At 39.8% G+C, this 20,900-nt stretch overlaps 2 protein-coding genes across 2 annotated transcripts; one reads left to right on the top strand and one right to left on the bottom strand.

Moving 5' to 3' along the window:
- The first annotated feature begins 24 nt into the window (after positions 1–24).
- Positions 25–8,656, top strand: LOC104968034 (nuclear export mediator factor NEMF). Its single transcript, XM_010797580.1, has 32 exons — positions 25–210; positions 326–394; positions 809–911; positions 1,086–1,211; positions 1,327–1,478; positions 1,590–1,657; positions 1,786–1,875; positions 1,943–2,016; positions 2,113–2,183; positions 2,497–2,572; positions 2,716–2,856; positions 2,959–3,167; positions 3,246–3,419; positions 3,512–3,575; positions 3,694–3,782; positions 3,898–4,001; positions 4,102–4,164; positions 4,270–4,382; positions 4,935–4,992; positions 5,087–5,145; positions 5,245–5,365; positions 5,453–5,690; positions 5,802–5,844; positions 5,917–5,966; positions 6,163–6,307; positions 6,908–6,985; positions 7,116–7,331; positions 7,467–7,502; positions 7,649–7,755; positions 7,829–7,872; positions 7,959–8,038; positions 8,297–8,656. The coding sequence occupies exons 1-32, from the start codon at positions 152–154 to the stop codon at positions 8,372–8,374; spliced, it is 3,198 nt and encodes a 1,065-aa protein (XP_010795882.1). The 5' UTR covers positions 25–151; the 3' UTR covers positions 8,375–8,656.
- Positions 8,427–20,843, bottom strand: klhdc2 (kelch domain containing 2). Its single transcript, XM_010797581.1, has 14 exons — positions 20,761–20,843; positions 19,749–20,063; positions 19,422–19,501; positions 19,224–19,341; positions 18,980–19,092; positions 17,897–17,981; positions 17,689–17,772; positions 17,362–17,442; positions 17,175–17,233; positions 16,944–17,053; positions 16,780–16,852; positions 16,579–16,666; positions 16,447–16,499; positions 8,427–9,971 (listed from the first exon to the last, which is right to left on the bottom strand). The coding sequence occupies exons 1-14, from the start codon at positions 20,833–20,835 to the stop codon at positions 9,812–9,814; spliced, it is 1,494 nt and encodes a 497-aa protein (XP_010795883.1). The 5' UTR covers positions 20,836–20,843; the 3' UTR covers positions 8,427–9,811.
- Positions 20,844–20,900: the final 57 nt, after the last annotated feature.

Genomic DNA, 20,900 nt, shown 5'->3' with positions numbered 1-20,900 from the left:
TTGATTTACCTCGGCTTCCGTAGAAACTTGTCATTTGTGCGCATGTTCAGTAGTCCCCCTGCATGTTTTCCTTGCTGATGTTGCACTAGACATGTGAATTTCTCAGTGTTTACATTTATTTTCTCTAATTGTAGTCAACTTTTCGGTCACCATGAAGACGAGATTCACCACCATGGATATCAGGGCAGTTATTGCCGAGATCAATGCTAAGTACGTGATATGTGTTATTGCCAGTAGCCAGGTGGCTAAGCTAACTATCGCTCATTTGGATGTTGCTGCTAATGTTGACGAACCATTCATTCATTTTTGCTTCATTCATTCACAGCTACATTGGCATGAGAGTAAACAACGTCTACGACATCGACAACAAGACGTATCTTATCCGACTGCAAAAGTAAGGACAGACAGTTCGAGGAAAACTTGCCTCCAAAAGTTTCAATCCTGTCTCATGTAGCTACTAGCTTTAGAGTAGCAATGCCAATAAAGCAAATACACTACTGCAAATACAATATCTGTTTTTAAATTGTGATTATATTTACATTACAATTATGCAGTGGTGGCAGTGGCCTTTTCACTGAAATTATATAAGCTCACTATACGTTTTGTATGAACATTCCTATATCTGTCAGCTGGCAAGAAAATGTATAAAGGTGCAATACTGCATTACACAAAAAACCTTGCGGAGTAGAAATATACAGTATTAGTTCCTCAAAATTGCACAAAAGTACAGAACCTGCTAAATATACATTCTCATATTCCACCTTTCAGTCAGTATGTAGGCTAACTCAGTGTGTCATTTTTTTCTCAGGCCTGACTTCAAAGCTATTATCCTGATTGAGTCTGGGACTCGTATTCACTCCACAGACTTTGAATGGCCAAAGAACATGATGCCTTCAGGCTTTGCAATGAAAGTATGAACATCTTGTTAATTGAATAACACTGAACAACTTTTTTATCATGACTGTATAGTCTTAATTGTATTGTAGGCTTTTATAATATTTTGTCAGTCAGATTTCACCAAGAGCTCCATATACAGTATGTACCAGTAGTGATGGAACTGAGTATTTAAACATCTCTTTCTGTAGTGCCGAAAACACCTGAGGTCACGGCGGTTGACCCAGGTTAAGCAGCTCGGGATTGACAGGATTGTTGACCTCCAGTTTGGCTCAGACGAGGCTGCCTACCACCTGATTATTGAACTGTATGACAGGGTGAGAGAACATTTTGAGATGCACATATTTAACGTTCGATCATATCAGCCCTCTAAACCTGAACCATGACATGTTTTGTGTGTGCATTTGTTGCTCTATTCATATCTATCTGCAGGGAAACGTCATTCTTGCAGACCATGAGTACACCATCCTGAACCTGCTGCGGTTTCGCACAGCGGAGGCAGAAGAGGATGTGAAGATTGCTGTTAGAGAGCGGTACCCTGTGGAGAACGCCCGACCCCCTGAACCACTCATCAGTTTAGAACGGTAACCACACCTTCACAAGTGCTTGTTAAACTAAATGTGCATCCTTCAGAATTCAGTAAACATATTATTCTTATACTAGAGTTTTTCTCTCTTTTTTCTTACTTCATGCAGACTCACTGAAATCCTCAGCAAAGCAACTAATGGAGAGCAAGTGAAAAAGGTCCTGAACCCTCACCTTAGTAAGTAGACAGCCCCCAGTTTGAAATGTTTGACTTGAAACAGATACACTTGAGTTTATTTGTTTATCATGTATCAGACAATCAACAGACTGAACCATGTTTGGTGTTCTTTCCTCACACACTTCTAGCTTATGGAGCCACTCTGATAGAACACAGTTTGATAGAGGCGGGACTGCTGGGCTCTGTCAAAATTGACAGCCAAGTTGATGTCGCCCAATGTAAGTAGAGGTCACCATTATTCAGTTTTTCTGTAAGCACAGTATTTGATCTAAATGTTTTTTTCAGTTGCACCTAAAGTCCTGGAAGCCCTGCAGACTGCAGAAACCTACATGGAGAAGACTGAGAACTTCAGTGGCAAAGTAAAGAGTCTTTCATAAACAGTATGTACTTATAAGTTCCTTGGGATGTTGTTATAGATGTGTTGTATTCACAAACTCTGCTTTGTTTTGTTCAAGGGCTACATCATTCAAAAGAGTGAGAAGAAACCAAGCTTAACCCCAGGCAAACCCACTGAAGAACTGCTAACGTATGTGTGTTTTGTTTAACACTTGGGTTTGCTATGAACAATTAGTTAATTACCGATTAATCTGCTGATTATGTCCTAGATACTTTTATATATCTTCGGTCTATGAGATGTCAGAAAATAGTGAAAAATGACAAAGTCAAAGGTGATGTCTTTGTTAGTCCAAAAACTAAAAGTAGCAGAGAAAATAAGCAAATCTCCACATTTTAAAAACTGAAGACAGTATTTTCTGCATGAAACAGTTAATTGATTATCAAAAAAGTTACTACGTTTTTACTTAAGCTACCTTTTTCATTTTCATGATGTGTACTTACAGGTATGATGAATTCCACCCATTCCTCTTTGCCCAACATGCAAACAGCCCCTATTTGGAGTTTGATACTTTTGATAAGGTAAATAATGGCATAGCTTCTAATTTGCTTGAGTTTCGTGAGGCCTTGTTTAGAAAAAGACTATTGATCCTTTCTCCTTAACAATGTGAATCCACACCTTTGACAATGATTGGATCTTGATCTACTGTGATCCTCTCACTCAGGCAGTGGACGAGTTCTTTTCTAAGATGGAGAGTCAGAGGATTGACATGAAGGCCTTGCAGCAGGAGAAACAGGCCATGAAGAAGTTGGACAATGTTAAGAAGGACCATGTGCAGAGACTGGAGGCTTTGCACCAAGCTCAGGTCAGCATCACTGCAATCATTAATGTTGCTGTTGAGAAGAATGCAACAGTAATTCAATTCGACTTTGCTGAAATATATCAAATCTTGTCTGGTGTGTTGCAGGAGGTGGACAGAGTAAAGGGTGAACTTGTGGAGATGAACCTACCTGTGGTGGAGAGGGCGCTGCAGGTGGTGCGCAGTGCTCTGGCCAATCAGGTGGACTGGACTGAGATCGGGACTATCGTCAAAGACGCACAAGCTGCTGGAGACCCGGTCGCCTGCGCCATCAAGGACCTGAAGCTGAAGACCAATCATATCACCATGCTCTTAAAGTGAGACCATCTGAAATCCCACAAACTGATCTGCCTACTGTTAGACCATTATGTGCTTATATGTGTCTTTCCCCCTAGGAACCCCTATGTTTCTGAGGAAGACCAGGAAGAGGAAGAGAAAAAAGATGCGGTGGAGGAAAAAGGGAAGAAAAACAAAAATAAAGACAAAGGACAGAACAAGAAGTTGCAAGGGAACAAGCCCATGCTGGTGGATGTGGATCTTGGCCTATCTGCCTATGCCAATGCCAAAAAGTAGCTTCAAACATAATCCTTCGAACACAGAAGTGAGCATTGTGTGTTGCTGTTTTCAGAGCTGATGGACTTTGTCATCGTGTTTTTTTTAGGTACTATGACTTTAAACGCACTGCTGAAAAGAAGGAACATAAAACCATTGAAGCGGCAGGTAAGGTAAGAAAACGGTTTGATTCTACACTCAGGTTTTAGGCAAGAACCAGTCTTTGTTCATATGCAACATAGGGATTTATTGCAGTGTAAGTGTTAATGTGATGTCTTTATGTCATTCAAGGCTATGAAATCTGCGGAGAAAAAAACGCAGAAGACCCTGAAAGAGGTTCAGACTGTGACCACCATTCAGAAGGCCAGGAAAGTCTACTGGTAAGACACACATCACTATTTTTAATTCTACATATTCAGACTTTGATACAGTATTTTTATATTTACATGACAAGCAGCAGAGTCTTTCCGTTAATTGATTGACTTCTTTTGGAAGGTTCGAGAAGTTCTTGTGGTTCATCAGCTCAGAGAATTATCTCATCATCGCAGGCAGAGATCAGCAGCAGAACGAGATTATTGTCAAGCGCTACCTCCGGGCAGGTAACGAATGAACTTCAACACACTCTTTCTTTTTAAGAAAATGATATTCCTTCCAAACAGATCTAGTTCATCCCCTTTATGCATGCCTTTATTTTCTCAGGAGATATCTATGTTCATGCTGACCTCCATGGAGCAACCAGCTGTGTCATCAAAAACCCCTCAGGTAAGCCTTTGCTTTTCCATTCGCTATTTGACCTACAGTTTGTGAACATACTTCATTTTCCCACTCATTTTTGTGTGTCTCCTCCTCTCCATCTTGCTCCTTCAGGTATCCCCGTCCCCCCTCGCACCCTGACAGAAACCGGCACCATGTCTGTGTGCTACAGCGCTGCTTGGGATGCCAAAATCGTCACCAGTGCCTGGTGGGTTCATCATCATCAGGTGAGTCATCCATAGCAGGCCACTAAATATGCTAGCTTGTCATGTTTGTGTGTTATATAACAAATATATGCAATTAATATGTATTTATTTAAATGTATTTCACAGTTCCTGGAAATTATAATTAGGCGAAATTATATAAGGTGTATTATTGTATGTATTTTACAGCATGCCATTATTTTTAGTAAGTTAAATGATTAGAGCTGACGTTATAACAAAGTCACATATTGGCTGCTAACAAGCTAAGAGGTTAACTTGTGTTTTTTCTTTGATGTTCTGTCATAAAAACTCCACAAAGTCACTTTAACATATTTAATGTTTAATCAATAGGGGCAAAAAAAGTCTACAAAGAGATCAATGCATTATATCACAGCATTTTAACAACTCTTATTTTCCAATGCATATCTATATAACAGATACAGGGTATTCTGTCAGACAGGGGGAATCAAAAGAAAAACATGCAGGAAATATACATAAACAATGGATTTGATATCGTCGACATGTTTGAATAATTTTGTATTTATAAGCTGTTTTATATCTATAATTTGTGTTCAGGTGTCGAAGACTGCTCCTACTGGAGAGTATCTGACCACTGGAAGTTTCATGATCAGAGGTACGACACTGAAATGAAATATGTACCCATTTTGTAACACAACACCATGCTGATGTCTAACAGAGGACCAAACCTTTGACACGTTTCTCACCAGGAAAGAAGAACTTTCTGCCACCTTCTTACTTGATCATGGGATTTGGATTCCTCTTCAAGGTAAAATACTTCCATGAGCTCTGAGTACATGTTAAAAATGCAATGTAATGTAATGTTTAACTCTTCAAACGATTCAATGTCAGGCTTGTCTCTTTGCAGGTCGACGAAGACAGCGTGTCTCGGCACCGAGGGGAGAGAAAGGTGAAGACCATAGAGGAGGACATGGAGGACGTCTCATCCAGAGCTGCCGAGCTGTTAGAGGAGGGAGAGGAGCTGATAGGTAGAAGACACCAAATGGTTCACTCTAATAACCGTGTATGCATAAACTATGATCAGGCTTTAAAGCTGATTATCTTTGCTTTTGCAGGCGATGACAGCAGTAATGAAGACCAGGGGGAGGAAAGAGCAGCAGGAGATGGAGAGGTGGACGAAAAGATTAAAAAGGCAGATGATGGTGCGAGTGAACTGGCCGCTGTTCCTGAGGAGGAAAACATGGAGGAAGGAGACGGAGACAGCAGGGAGGAGAAGGAGATGGAAACTGAGGAAAGTGAAGAATTCAGCTTTCCAGATACGACCATCTCCCTCTCTCACTTACAGCCCAGCAGGTAATGTTACCTTTACAATGCTAACACTGACCAAAGGTAAAGGCCTCGACCAACTTCCAACATTCTTAAATCGTTCCAAATGACAATGAAAGTGTATCTCCTTATTTCTAGGAATACTCAGAACCCTGGCTTTAAAAAGGAAGTGACCACTCAGGTAATTTATTGCTATATATTACAACTGTTTTATGGAAGTAACATCATAAAGGAATTGATTAATTCTCTACAGGGGGAAGTAGACTCACAGGTGACGAAACACGTGACCGCGAATCAGAAAAGGTAAACGAATGTCATTTCAATATAACAACTTACAGTTAACATGCACTTCTTCCTGTTCAGCACATACAACAGACTTAACATGCTGTTAGCTACAGATAGTGTTTAGACAGGGGGCTGGTTTTACCAAGTCATATACAGAGGAATGTATTGTACTATGTAGCCCTTAGAAATATGTCTGAACTGTCTTTGCTACTAGAGAAGACAAGAAGAAGAAGAAGCAGAAACAGGAAGGTTGCGACACGGAGGAGAAGACTGAGATTCCATCTGCTGGCTCAGCAGTCGATCAGGGATCCAAAGGTGGAGGAGTTCCCTCCCTGCCGCAGCCCAAGAGAGGCCAAAAGGTAAGAGGAGTGAGATAAGATCAGATGTTCTGTTCTTAGGACCAGATCAATCACTGTGTCATATAACGTGAACAATATACAGGGCTTCAAAGGAAAACTAGAACACACTATAGTAAATTAACTAGGGATTAGGAGGCAAGCAACACTCATTATCTGTAGCTAAAAGAAAGCTGTGATCAGAAATGCATCTGTGCAGTATCAAAAGCTGTGACAAAATAAACACATTTTCTTTATGACATGAAATAATGTCTCAATGTAAATGGACTGTACTTATATAGCGCTTTACATACTACATGTCATTCACCCATTCATACAGAGCAGTACCACTTGCTCTAGGACCTAACATTCACACACCGTTGGCCATGCCATCGGGAGCAACTCAGTGTTAAGTATCTTGCCCAAGGATACATCGACATGTTGACTGCATGGGCTGGGATCGAACCCACAACCTTCTGGTTGAAAGACGACCGCACTCCCTCACAGCCAGTGGCCCTGAAAGAATACCAGTTGTTTAATGACTAAAGTAGTTTAATGAAAGCACCGATCTCTAACATGAATTCCCTGTGTTGTTTCTGTATTTCTTTCTTGTTGCCACCGCAGAACAAGTTAAAGAAGATCAAGGAGAAGTACAAAGACCAGGATGACGAGGACAGGGAGCTGATGATGCAGCTGCTCGGGGTGAGGATGAGTCAAATATTGTTTACTCTGTATGTCACCTTAAATGGTAGCATGTAATACTTCATTACTCTTGACGGCTGTCGTGCAGTCCTTGAGTCTGACTTGATAAATAAGTGTCTCTCTTCTGCAGTCAGCCGGTTCCCCTAAGGAGGAGAAGGATAAGGGGAAGAAAGGAAAGAAGGGGAAGGGGAAAGACGAAACGGTCAGGAAACCTCCCCCCCAGAAACCACCTCCCAAACCCCGTACTGTGGAGGCTGCAGTGAAAAAAACAGAGACGGGAGGAGAGGAGGGTGATGAGGAGAAACAACCCGGAGAGGAGGGAGGTGCTCCAGAACAGGAAGACAAGGTACGATGCACTGCCAGGGTCTGAAATGTACTATTTGTCTGTTTTTTTGTATAGAATTAGACACTGCTGTATGCACACATTATAAAACTTGCACAATGAAACGGAGTAAATAAACGTTGTTGTCCTGTCTTTCAGGAAGATGAGTTGGACCTGGACAACCCCGGAGCAGAGGTGGGTTTATATTGTTAACCATGATATATCTTCTTCAGCAATTAAAAGAACGTGTTGGTGATGAGCGTGTGAATTCGGCATGATGCCTTTGAATCCACTTTGCTTTTATTTCAGTGTAACTTCAGTGTTTCTTTGTGCTGCCTCAGGAAGCGGAGACTCTGCTCACCTCTCTGTCGGGCCAGCCTCATCCTGAAGACGTGCTGCTGTTCGCGGTGCCAGTCTGCGCTCCATACACCGCCCTTACCAACTACAAGTATGTGCTCAGAACTTTTTTTGTGACAAAGTGAGGTTTGCAGGAGCTGAATGAGTCTGTTGTTTTCCCACAGACACAAAGTTAAACTGACTCCAGGGGCCCAGAAGAAAGGAAAAGGTATGAATAGTGATCTATACTAATATTCGTAAAGCTTTAACAGTAGACTGTAAAGTAATAATTGATTGTCTTTTTGTTCTTACCAGCTGCACGCACTGCAGTTCTCAGCTTCATGAAAGCCAGAGATGCCTCAACCAGAGAAAAAGACCTGCTGCGCAGTGTCAAGGTAATGTTTACTTTAACATATATTACTGTTTTTTTGGGACTAGTTTTATAACCTTTGTATGGCACACTATAATTATTTAAGTCATAGAATGTAAATTAAGCACTTTCAAGAGTCCCTTGGCTCTTGGAATCTTCATTCCTTATTTTTTACTAATTTACCAACAATTGGAAAAAATAATTGACAGCTTCATCTCGAAATTCATTTTTCTTGATGTTACGATTAAAACTGTGTCCCCTCCGTCTTCATCCCGTTTTGCAGGATACTGATCTATCCAGGAACATGCCAGGCAAAGTTAAAGTGTCCGCTCCCAACCTGCTGGCTGCCAAGAAGAAATGAGAGAGGGTTGAACACAACCTTATCTCCATTTCAAGAAGCATCACAGTACAGCTCTCCTGTTGAATATCAATCATTTTATTTTAATTATTGATTGTATTTGTTGACATACAATTTCTTCAAAAATGAAAACATGTAAATTAACAAAGCTGAACAGAACACACCTTATGGTATGCGTTTATTCTGTGAGTATGAAGTAACAATATGCATTGTGTTGTACGATACAAAACATCAAGGGAACATTGTGCAAACCAGGCAAAATTCAAACAAAGCCCTGACATCAGGCGTTTCAGTGCAACTTGGCTCAACATCCAATACACTCGCAGCTCTTTAAGTTAAAATAAAATGCTACAGGGGTCACTCATGACAATTTTAAAAGCCTCTTTCAGAAAAAAGAACCCACCACACATTTCCTCACAAATATATAAATACCTCTCTATATATATATATAAATAAAAATTCACATTCCTGTGACTTCGGAGGAGATAGTCTTGCGTAACAAAGCACTAGTTTTAGGTCTGAGATCTTAAATTATCCAGGATTTAGAAAACCTCTATATTAAAGATCAGGCCAAACGTTAAAGCAACAGGCTTCCTCAATCTGCACTGTTAAAGCAAACCTGTTCCAGCCGGTCACCGCTGCGTTTAGTGTTAAGACATTAGTCAGTAAATCAGTTAAACTTCTGAGGAAGGAAATTTGAAAAAGCGACTGGCGTTTGTGTAAGGACTGGAACTCTATGGTGGACTCTAGGGTTATCTGACAGGATGTCCTAACATTATGGAGGAAAGGGAAGTCCCGCCCCTTTTCCAAACTAATTATTTTTCCAATAACACAATGGATTTTCTTTCAGTGGTTTTCCTGAAAAGCACGAGGGGGATTTTCTGTCTATACTCTAAGCTTAGCAGGTGAATACTACTGCACTGGCACGCACAACACATTGTTTTACCAAAAAGATGAAAAATAACTTTTTTAAGCATTAAACAATAAAACCTCACTGGAATCCTAAACACAGAAGCGCTGTCATAGTGTCAAGTTTGATCTTAATCAAATGTTTGTTTACAGTACAGAAGTAGCAATCAATTTATCTTAGAACACCGAAATGAAAACCACTTTTCAGTTACCTCTCAGAGTAATAAAAGTATGCTTAGCAAAGAATAACCCAATTGTAATGCATGATTTCTGCTCTCGCTCACATTAGTGCGTCACTGGCACTGCTTCTCCTCTAAAGGTTTGACTGGCTTTTCAAAGTGTGTATGATGAACAGAAAAGGTAATGAACAGCTATGAGGATGGTCTGACAGTCTGGACCCTCTTCAGACCGTTTCCACAGCTGTTCACTATTGCTTAGATTCTTTTTTTTAATTGGTTCACACACATTAAACTTATGCTTTAACAGGACTACCTGGTTTGACAATTACACTCATCCATACATACATGTATATTATCCAATCCTCTGGACTGGAGTTTCTCGTAGCCTAGGAGATTCCAGTGTGTTGACGCGTGACATCCTCTGTTTGAGGCTGTTCAGGAGGTGTTTAGGCAAACAGTCCCAGTAATTAGACAATCGCTCCCTATGCTGCAGAATGGCCTCCATACAGAACCTAAAGAGCGGGAAAAGGCCATCATAAGTACAAAATAACAAAAGGATAACATTCTGGGGCCGTATTCACAAAGCATTTTATCTTACCGCTAGGAGTGCTCCTAACTCGCGCTAAAACATTTTACGTAGGAGTTTTTTCTTAAAAGTTATTCACAAAGCCGCTGAGACCTACTCATACTAAGGATAAATCACTAAGAGTGACGACGCCGTTGCTATGGATTACGTCGATTCTCGTGCATGAGTTTAGAAGCGGTCAGTACGGTGATTGGTTGTTCAGAGTAGGCGGTCTCGGTGAAACTCATCCGCAACATCCCACAAACGAGCCCACTAAATCACCCAAAAACAAGGAAATAGCCTAGGCTAGAAAAGTATTCCTATCAAATAGTTATGGACAGTGCAGTTAGCAGAATACACACATGATGACAAGTTTGTGCAGACCACGATAATGATGTTGTATATACACGTTAAAGAGAGAGAGCAAACAATAAAAATACGTAAATTGCATTAAATCAAGGAGGCAATTAAAAGCACCCTGCAAACTATTATCCAATGAGCATATTTCCAGCACTTAAACACTTTCAATAACAGCCCATACCGCCGTTCAAGTCCCCCTATCATGATGAATGAAAACAATCTGCGTGTTGATGGAATGTACTTTCTTTCTATTGACGAACACGTCCTCATCTTTTGATGGCGCAATTATTTTTATGTGCGTCCCGTCAATAGCACCGACCAAGGCATACCTGCAATTGCCATGAAGTTGGCTTTGATCCTGTGTAGTTGTTGATTGTCCAAAGGAAACCGGATAAACTGTTGGATGATATGTGGTCTAGAGAGCGCGTTGATGGTTTGGTTTATGGCACGGCTGACTGATGGTTGCGATATTCCTAAATCGTCGGCATTGCAAAGTTGCATTTTCCCTGTTGCTAAATATCGTAGTGTTGCCAAACATTTTATTTCCGGACTAATCGGGTTATTCCTGTTAGTCGGGGATGTTATTGCATCCCGCACTAATTCCACAACAAGTTTGATACCCTCACGATTTAGCCTATATCTCTTGATCAATTCACAGTCTTCCATTGTCTCCAAAACATTTCGTCTCGCAGCCATTTTCAGATTCTTTGTGAATAGGTCTTACTGAGTTAGGAGTCCTCTCGAGGACTTTTAAGCTCTCCTAAACTTAGGTGCTACTTTTAGGCCTAAAATACTTTGTGAATTGCTCTTAGTGAATAAAATTAGGAGTCCTAAATGTAAGACTGACACGCCCATTATGTTTAGGAGTTTCTCCTAAATTCGCCAGTTCGGAGCTACTTTTAGCCCTAAGATCCTTTGTGAATACGGCCCTTGATCTAGGAGGTACAACTTTAAAACCCCGATATGGAAAAGATTGGTTTACATTTTAATAATCAAATAAGTACTGTATGTGGACATAACCAATAACCTACCATAGCCAATAACAAATAAATGTAGCTTATTTTTATTTTTGTTGTTCATTCATATCGTATTTTACCTAGTTAACATTTATTTATGCATATTTTTGTATCTCTCCAACTTTAAACGATATTTTTGGATTACTGTCCTATAGTATACATTGGAATGATTTAAAACCTGTTTTTATTTATCCTAATAATTATAAAGGAGTGCCTTGGAAATATGTGTTTACATAATACGTTACAATTAACTTTGTGGTCTCTGTGTGACTGTTTGAGACCCATTCAGATATTACCATTAGTACTAGCCAATTCATTATCTGAACATCCAGAGTCCTATTAACTCTCTGAGACCAGCATCATTCTGTACAGGAAGTATCTGCTAATCCACACTGGTTGTGCAAACTCTACCTTCTTCTACCCGTCTGCGGAGCTAGCACCAGTCCTAATAACAACAAGCGTCCGGTGACCACCGAGTGAAGGAGTGCCAGTACCGCCTCTCATCGCTCGCTCGCTCTGTCGCTCCCACAACTCGGACGTTTGGCTGTGAGCTGCGGAGCGCGCTGATAAGCCCAACCATCCCCGACCTTTTCATCACTTACAGCACCATTCGCTACAGAGCACAAATCTAAAGTGTAACCGGGGTGAAAAGGGTGTGTACATTTCTTAAATTAGGAATGTTGTTACATCAAGACTGGAAATATTGTGATGAGCGCCAACGGTCCACAAATGTTTTTGCCCTCCAGAGCTACCAGCGCTGCGCCCCCAGAATCTGCGCCCTTAGCGACCAGCCGTGTCGCCTATGCCAAAAATCGGCCTGCCTAGTACATTACAGTGGCAATGTCTCAACATTAGCAAAAATACACATTTTTGAACATACAGTAACACAAAATACTCATATCCACATACACAAAACATTCAAAAAGGAAAAAGGGTCACCACTTATTTATTAAAATAAAAAAAGTAAAAAATTTTTTTGTAAGGTATCGCTCTGGTTTTATTGCTCATTTGAGTGAAGAACTAAAATAATTTTGACTTTCAACGCTCTGAAGATCACATCAGGCCTTGGCACGTGAGGTTTTAGTGTTGTGTGTGGTGTGTGTGTGTTGTGTTGTGTGGTTGTGTGTGTGGTGTGTGTGTGTGTTGTGTGTGTGGTGTGTGTGTGTGTGTGTGTGGTGTGTGTGTGTGTGTGTGTGTGTTGTGTGTGTGTGTGTGTGTGTGTTGTGGTGGTGTGTGTGTGTGTGTGTGTGTGTGTTGTGTGTGTGTGTGGCGTGGTGTGTGGTGTGTGTGTGTGTGTGTGTGTGTGTGTGGTGTGATGAATTGTATTCAAATGTGATCTTATACATATTTTGATATGATTGTAATAACTTCCGAGTTAAAGGATTATTAATCAGACATTATTTTGAAGGTCATTTGACTGTTATTTCCTGTTTGTTCACAAGTATACGAGTAAAGAATGTGAGATCTCTATTCTAAACTGATTCCAGGTGGATATTTGGTGATTTATATCAATAGAGGTATTTAAACTAATGTATTAAGTAAAGTGTCATGTGCTCAACACAGTTCTAAATATATATTTATTGATATGTCACTCAGCAAATTGCGTTTCAGTGTGTATATGTTTAGCATATAGACATAATCTAATACTAGCAAAGTTACGTGCTTACAAGGGCTTAAGGGACTCAAGATAACAGCAAAGGTACGTTGGTCAAATATAAACAGGATAATTTAAGAGAATAAGACAACATTACATATTTCTATTTAATTAGATTTATTGAGGTTAACGAACTCAGGGGGCCCCTTCCCTGATTAACTAGGGAACTAACTGGGCTACACATGTAAACACACAGTGTGCTCTTTTGTACATCCTCCTACTTAAGATACACTTTTTAACAATTTCCTTCAGAGTGGAGACATTATACAAAAGTAAGGAGATAATAGGCACTTGTTATGTCTCCACCGGTCAGCTGGGGTACTGGTTCTATCAAACATTAGGGCTGCTCGATTATGGCAAAAATCAAATATTTCGATATCTTTGGGTCCATAATTGATATCGCACGATTATAACAAACGATTTTCCATTTACTTTGAAAACATCATTTATTGAAAGAAAAATGTGAACGTAGGGGGGATTTTTAACAGTTGATTACCCTGAACTTTAAGTATAATTCAACGAAAACCAATAAAAAAAATAGTTTACATTCTTTAAAAAAAAAACATTTGGATTATGTTCTTTTCGTACATTGTTGGCAAGCCAAAATCGTAATTGCGATTTAAAATACGATTTTTTAATTGAGCACCCTATCAAATATGTACATGTTTCTCTAAACCGATTCTTAGGAAGTTCAATCAACTCTCTCTCTGTTTCTGATGCACACAGATGCTTGAAGCCATCATAATATTACAGGCTCTTATAGTATTAGAAAATGATGTCATTTGGAATGTACTAAGCTAAGTCTGCTTGGAAATCACGAGGATATATTGTGCACGGTTAGAACTGACCTAGATAAGGGTTACATGGCACGATTACCACCACTGTTGACGGTGTGCCTTAATCAGCTTAACTCATCAGAAAGAGATAGCAAGGTTCTGTTTGGTTTTTCATCTAGAGATTGTGATAAGATTTTTCTGTCAACACGCATTACTTGAAACAAGCAGCATAAGCTTGACAGTCCAGAGACTCAGAAATTGATGGGATAATCAATCTTGTAAGACGATATGATTCGTTTCTAAAACAAACAAATCCAGTACTATTTCATCCTTTGGTTCTCTACCCTAGGCCTATTGGACTGTTGTTTGTCAAATGTTTTACGCCTTGAATCAGGTCTGTTCTGCCCTAATTTCCAGTTATATTATTTTAATATTTTTAATGTAGGCCTGTTAAATAACCTTATTAAATGACTTCTTTTTTTATGCTTGGACACATTTGGCCAGTAGATGGCGCTTGTTTGAGATTGTGTTCATATACATCTCTGAAAAGAATTATGAACCACTGCAGCGTTTTCTGTTCTTGGTTTAAACATTTATTGGTATGTGGTTGAGAAATTAACATTTATTTTGTATTTATAAGCCTACTGACAAACAATGTCTCGGGTTGTAATTCACAGACATTGGAATGGAGGCTGCCATAAGAGATTGTTAGATTTAAACATTTGGAGTATCTCATTTCTTCCAGAGCTGTTCTGTTACAGCAATTCATTTCACTGTAGCTGTACATCTCTTAGAATATTTACATGATTCAATATTACGATAAATGCAGTTTATTATCTAGGCCTTGTGCCCGAAACTGCTCTCATGTTTGAGCTTAGGTTGGACCTGGATGTTTTTTTATCAAGTGCTATTCTAGCTTGCTTACGATAAGAATGTGCTGCCTGTGGTTTGCTTAATTTTTATATGGTTTGACTAGTAATATTTTTGAACAAATGCAAAGGCACCTTTAGACGAACACATTGGGCTCTAAAGGGTTTGTTCTAAACATATTTAAGTTGTTTCTTTAACAAAAATGAAAATCAGACCTTAACTCTAATTGGGTCTGTGGGTAATTTCAACAGCATGCATATGTGGTGATACGTCACTTAACGTATGACACAAGACGCCATTAAGATTGGGTCATGATGAAACTATATTAATGGGATGACATTGAGTGATTTGATCTGTTACAGTACATTGTTTGTTACCAAAAAATGTTATTGTAAAAAACAAAACTTAGTGACGTTGAATCTTGACACAAAAACCCTTTGTAATAAAAAGAAAAGAAGGGATATTAGAACCCTGAGCCAACATGAAGGTCAGAAACTCTCAACGTCGCCCGAAGCTGGTGAGTTGTCAGCAAAGTAAATAAATAAGTCAAACGTGAGCCGGTGTTATGGCCTCGATTCAGTTATATTTGCATTCTTTTCTCACCATCACTCAGAATTTAGCATCAGTAATTTGTTTTTTCGATTTGGCTCGCATGAGAAAAGATAGTAAGGTGAGATTTGGTGTGACAACACAGTGTGAGAGGTTTATGTGTGTGGAGTAGGTCACCGTGACTTCTCACAGGTTTGTATCCTGAGCGCTAATGATCTCCTAGATAGCAGTGTGTATTTCGGGGTGTTGTAATAGTAATCCTGCTGCTCTCTCTTTCATCTCGGGCCCTCTCTCTTGCCCAGAGGGGTGGGAGCAGTCGCACTAAAAGGTCGAAGCAGGTTGCCATTAGAAAGTTTGCATGCTGGGTAAGAAGCGCTACTGACCTGAATATCGCAGTGCAGAAGTTGTTATTATATATAAGTTTCCCGTATATGGTCNCATGATGAATGAAAACAATCTGCGTGTTGATGGAATGTACTTTCTTTCTATTGACGAACACGTCCTCATCTTTTGATGGCGCAATTATTTGTATGTGCGTCCCGTCAATAGCACCGACCACACCGGGCATACCTGCAATTGCCATGAAGTTGGCTTTGATCCTGTGTAGTTGTTGATTGTCCAAAGGAAACCGGATAAACTGTTGGATGATATGTGGTCTAGAGAGCGCGTTGATGGTTTGGTTTATGGCACGGCTGACTGATGGTTCGATATTCCTAAATCGTCGGCATTGCAAAGTTGCATTTTCCCTGTTGCTAAATATCGTAGTGTTGCCAAACATTTTATTTCCGGACTAATCGGGTTATTCCTGTTAGTCGGGGATGTTATTGCATCCCGCACTAATTCCACAACAAGTTTGATACCCTCACGATTTAGCCTATATCTCTTGATCAATTCACAGTCTTCCATTGTCTCCAAAACATTTCGTCTCGCAGCCATTTTCAGATTCTTTGTGAATAGGTCTTACTGAGTTAGGAGTCCTCTCGAGGACTTTTAAGCTCTCCTAAACTTAGGTGCTACTTTTAGGCCTAAAATACTTTGTGAATTGCTCTTAGTGAATAAAATTAGGAGTCCTAAATTTAAGACTGACCATTATGTTTAGGAGTTTCTCCTAAATTCGCCAGTTCGGAGCTACTTTTAGCCCTAAGATCCTTTGTGAATACGGCCCCTGGTGTATATATATATATGGTTCACACTCACCGAACTAGTGATTTGGGCTGAACGTTCAGAACCAGTAACTCGTTGCTGTGAGCCTGTGGAGTAGGAAAAAAAGTTTAGTAAAGGGGATTTCAAAGAATGTAAAAAAAAGTATGTGGACTAAATATGACTTACTGCTCTGTGATGAGACAAAAGGTTGTTGGCACACCCTCCAAACACAAACACCTCTCCATCAGGACCGGAGCATGCTGTGTGCCACAGCCTGAAATACATAGCACAATGTTCACTCACACTGCCACATTAATGAGTGATCATTTGGCTCAAACTGAATCTACAAAAATCTAAAAGGTGTTGAAAGTAATACGATAGAATTACCTCGGGCTCTCTGTGTGACTGTGTTTGAAAGGCTTCCATTCATTTTTGCTTACATAGTACAGCCAAGCATCACCTGAACATACAGATAATAACTCTGTGAGACCAGCGATCATTTTGAGGTGACGAGGAAGTATTTGCTAATCAAGAACTAGTGTCAAACTCACTCAGAGTCTCTCTCTCTGTGGTGAAACCTCCAAATAAGAAGATGTGGTCCGGTGACACCGGAGTGAAGGAGTGCCAGGACCGGCCCACAGGACCAGGCTGAGGAACGCTCCTGCGACAGGGGAGAACACAACAAAGAGTTATGTCAGTTGTGAATATCCACAACAGATGACCTGATATTAAGGTGTTTTTTTTAAACTATACTCTTTCCTCTTGGAGAAGAACAAACTTACATTTCATGCCACTCCCACGTGTCCAGGTCAATGTAGTACAGGTCATTTAGTCTGTAGTTCTATTATCCAAAGGAGATGGGCGTTAGAATTCATTATGTGATCGTAAACAGGTAGGTATGAGAAGAATTTACAACAAAGAGGCAAAACCACACCCAACGTGAGAAATTCTAGCTTAGATTTTCCTCACCTTGTATCGTCCCCCGAACACGTAGCCTCGGTTACCAACTGTGGCACAAGCATGAGCCGCTCTGGGTGATGGGGCGTTTCCCTACATCAGGCCATATCAACAGTACAATTGGTTTAAAAATCAGTTATTACCACGTGAGGGTCTAAGAGTAGCAATAAAATAACAACTTCCTATTAAGGCAGGAAAATAGGGATAATGCTTTTTTTTTTTTTTAAGGAGTTGGAGGCTGTTTGAAGAAAATGATTTGGTTTTGTTTGCTGCATGCAGAGAGTTGAGTGTGTGATGAAGTTGTGTGAGGTGATGTTGTTAGTCAGTGCTTGTGTTTACCCTGGTGTTGGGCTGGCTCCATGTTGATGTCTCAAGGTCCAGGATGTGGATGTGGTTGTTCCAGCCTCTTCCAGGGATGTCCCACTGCAGTAGCAAACCAAAAAACACATTTATTTAGAATATTATAAAACTGTGTCTTTACAATGGAAGGAAAGAGCAGCTTTTAAAATATTTTATATAATATTAAATACGGTATATATTTGTTTACCACGAGTGAAGATGATTCATCATACTCAAAAGTCCCTTGCTGTGTTCCTTGCGGAGCGTAGCCGTAGCCCCCAAAGAATATGAGTCTGTGGAAACAATAGCAAACAATAAGTATCTCCATAAAGATAACAATCTGTGATTACTATTGCAAATTCATTATTTTGTATTTACCATTAATACTATGGTTAATCGTTTCACATGGCTGAAACTTGATAGCCACTTAACATAAAGATGTAGCTCATTTGTGCTAAAAGACTAGATTTAGTTTGATAACTAAATATACCACGATATTGGTTTTGATTGGTCTAACATGTTGGAATCTTATGGTCTTGTAGTTAATGAGATACAACCCTTTTATTATGAAACTATATTCTTTCTATGGCAGGGTATATGCAGGAATCCTGAAGTCAAATGTAATACCTTTTAAGACCTTCTCTAAGACCCTTTCCATACATTTTAAGACCTCATCGCCACTTTGAGTTTTAACCGGTTACATTGGCGACACACTTCACTTTACCTCACATTTACTATAGTATTGATTGTCCTTCCTCCTTATCTTCCAACCATTTGGACGCAGACTTGCATTTCCCCATAACGATGTTGTTTAACAACCGGCGTAAACGGACCTTCGCGCGCTATCAAGCAGTGAGCGTGCGATGTCCTGTTCAGATGATGTCAAATCCAACGGGATGCCATAAATAAACTACACAGAATCACACTACACACCAACGCAATGATTACATTCAGGCAGACTGTAGAATACAACCTCTTTGGACCATTCATATACTTATTGAAAACAAGCTACAAAATGTAATACCTTGGAAGATGCCGTTTAATACTTTTTAATAGCCTTAATTTTCGCTAAATTGATTTATCAACTTTTAATACTTTTTAAGTCCCCGCGGACACCCTGTATGGGCACATAGGATTTCAGTTTTTTCCTAAAATATAGTGGGATAGTAAAAAGCTCCTAATCCAGTCACTACAATTTGACTGATTGAGCATTTATTCAGATGTTGCATAAGAAGAGAACACATTCATCTTAACAGCAACATCCAAGAGAAAAAAGGCAGTCATCACTAACCTGTTTTTCTGAACCCAGCACCCTAGCTTGTCTTTGCAGGTTGGAGGGGGTCCTTTAAGATCCCTCATTTCCTCCCAAACAAGCACGGGGGCTCTCAGGGGCAGGCGGTATATCTGCAAAGCACAGCACAAAATACAGGAGTTCTGAAACATAATCTCAGACAGCAGGCTGACCTGCTCGAAGGTCTTTTTGATTTAAAACAAAATGACAGAGGACATTAACTAATGTAACACACAAACTATACCCTGTTAGTGTTCCCTCTGGCGTGATGACCTCCAAATAAGTAGAGGACTCCATCAACACACACCCCACAGCTGCCCGACCTGGACGTTTGCAGATTACCTCCGGCTGCATGCTTTGTCCTGTGAACATTTAGAGTTTTATGTTATTTATGGCCCATGACTATTGGATCAATATATAATTTAAATATAAAAGCAATTACCATACTCCTGACTCCATGTTGTATGTCCAGATCTCGTTTTTCGGCAGATACAAGTCAAAGAATCCATGGTTTTGAGCATTCTTGTATAGAGGGAGAATAAAATGATATGTGTATAAATATTATGTGTTTTTTAGGATTTGTTTTCCAGAGCTGTTGTGTAAGAGTATACATTTAGTCAAATAATTCACTTAAGTACAACTTTGAGGTACTTGAACTTTACTAGATTATTATTTTTTCATGGCACATTCTACTTCTACTTTCAAGGCAATAATTTAACTTGTAAAATATATATTAACTCCTCTGCATGTATCTAATAAAGCTCCTTACCTTGTATCCACCCCAAACATACATGATGTTTCTGTCAACCACTGCTATATGACCACTGCGCTCAGCTGGTGTATCCACCTCAAACGTTTCAGATACTTCAGTGTCCAAAGGCTGTTCCTCCTCCACCTCCTCCTCCGCCTCCTCTTCCTCCTCCTCCTCCTCTTCATCCTCATCCATATCATCGTTTACCATCCAAGCAAACAATCTCTCTTCTTCATCTCTGTCTGAGTCATTGTCATCCTCTCCAGCTGGCTGGTCTCCAATGTCTTCCTCCATCTCTGCCACTCTCTCTGCCATGTCAGTCTGTACTGTCTCCTGTCAGTGAGAAAGTGAGAAAGAGAAACCTTTTAAGTAACTGCTGATAGGGTTTCTTTAATCAGCTATTATTAATGTGAATCTGCAAACTAACTAAAGATATTAAATACATGTAGTGGAGTAAAAGCACAGTGTTTACCTCTGATTTGTAGTGGGGTAGAAGTAAAAGTAGCAAAACGTTTAAATACTCAAGTAAAGTCGTCCCTCAAAAATGGTACTGAAGTACAGTATCTGAGTAATTGTAAACTCATTTTGGATCCACACCTTTTAATCCACTTTTGTCTCTTTCTTACTGATATTGTTTCAGCTAATTTAAGACAATAGACCAGATAATGTTAGCTGGCAGCTCGTTAACTGCTGACCTACTGTGTTAGCTTACCTATTTAAGATACTAAAACATTGTTGGTGGTTAGCTTCGCTTGCAAATAAGAGAGGGGACGAACTATAGTCCTAAATTATGATATATTTGATAAAAATGCCCAAAATGACTGGCCACAATTGTAGCAAGCCCGAAACAGTTGTTCATCAGTTAAAACGGTTAGCCTGGGTAACAAAGCGTCTGTTAACTTGAACATACAAAACACTCCGACTATTCAGTGCAATAAACGCGCAAAAATGATATTGTTCACGTTGGTGTCGAAGCTAACCTATACATCATTAGTAGTTAGGGGTAAGAAATAAGCTCGCCAGCAGTTACCTTGTACTGTAAGATGTTTGTTTTTCTTGCAAATTCAAAAGAGGTACGCCATGTATTTGAGGTAATCACAAGCATTCTGGGGGCACGACCGGAAGTTATCGTCTTCTTAAAGACGCCATCTTGGTAAGGTCGGAATATAT

This window comes from Notothenia coriiceps, unplaced genomic scaffold (genome assembly GCF_000735185.1).
Source record: "Notothenia coriiceps isolate Sejong01 unplaced genomic scaffold, NC01 NC01_scaffold00038201, whole genome shotgun sequence".
Lineage (NCBI taxonomy): Eukaryota > Metazoa > Chordata > Actinopteri > Perciformes > Nototheniidae > Notothenia > Notothenia coriiceps.
The sequence above is the reverse complement of the archived record's forward strand: the minus strand, read 5'-3'. Positions and strand labels throughout refer to the sequence as shown.

Coding starts and splice junctions, on each gene's coding strand:
- LOC104968034 (XM_010797580.1), top strand. CDS start 152: ATGAAGACGAGATTCACCACCATGGATATCAGGGCAGTTATTGCCGAG. Junction 1,212..1,326: donor TTATTGAACTGTATGACAGG/GTGAGAGAACAT, acceptor ATCTATCTGCAG/GGAAACGTCATTCTTGCAGA. Junction 3,576..3,693: donor CCATTGAAGCGGCAGGTAAG/GTAAGAAAACGG, acceptor ATGTCATTCAAG/GCTATGAAATCTGCGGAGAA.
- klhdc2 (XM_010797581.1), bottom strand. CDS start 20,835: ATGCTTGTGATTACCTCAAATACATGGCGTACCTCTTTTGAATTTGCA. Junction 17,982..18,979: donor TGCTGGGTTCAGAAAAACAG/GTTAGTGATGAC, acceptor TTGTTTCCACAG/ACTCATATTCTTTGGGGGCT. Junction 16,853..16,943: donor CACAGAGAGAGAGACTCTGA/GTGAGTTTGACA, acceptor CTGTATGTTCAG/GTGATGCTTGGCTGTACTAT.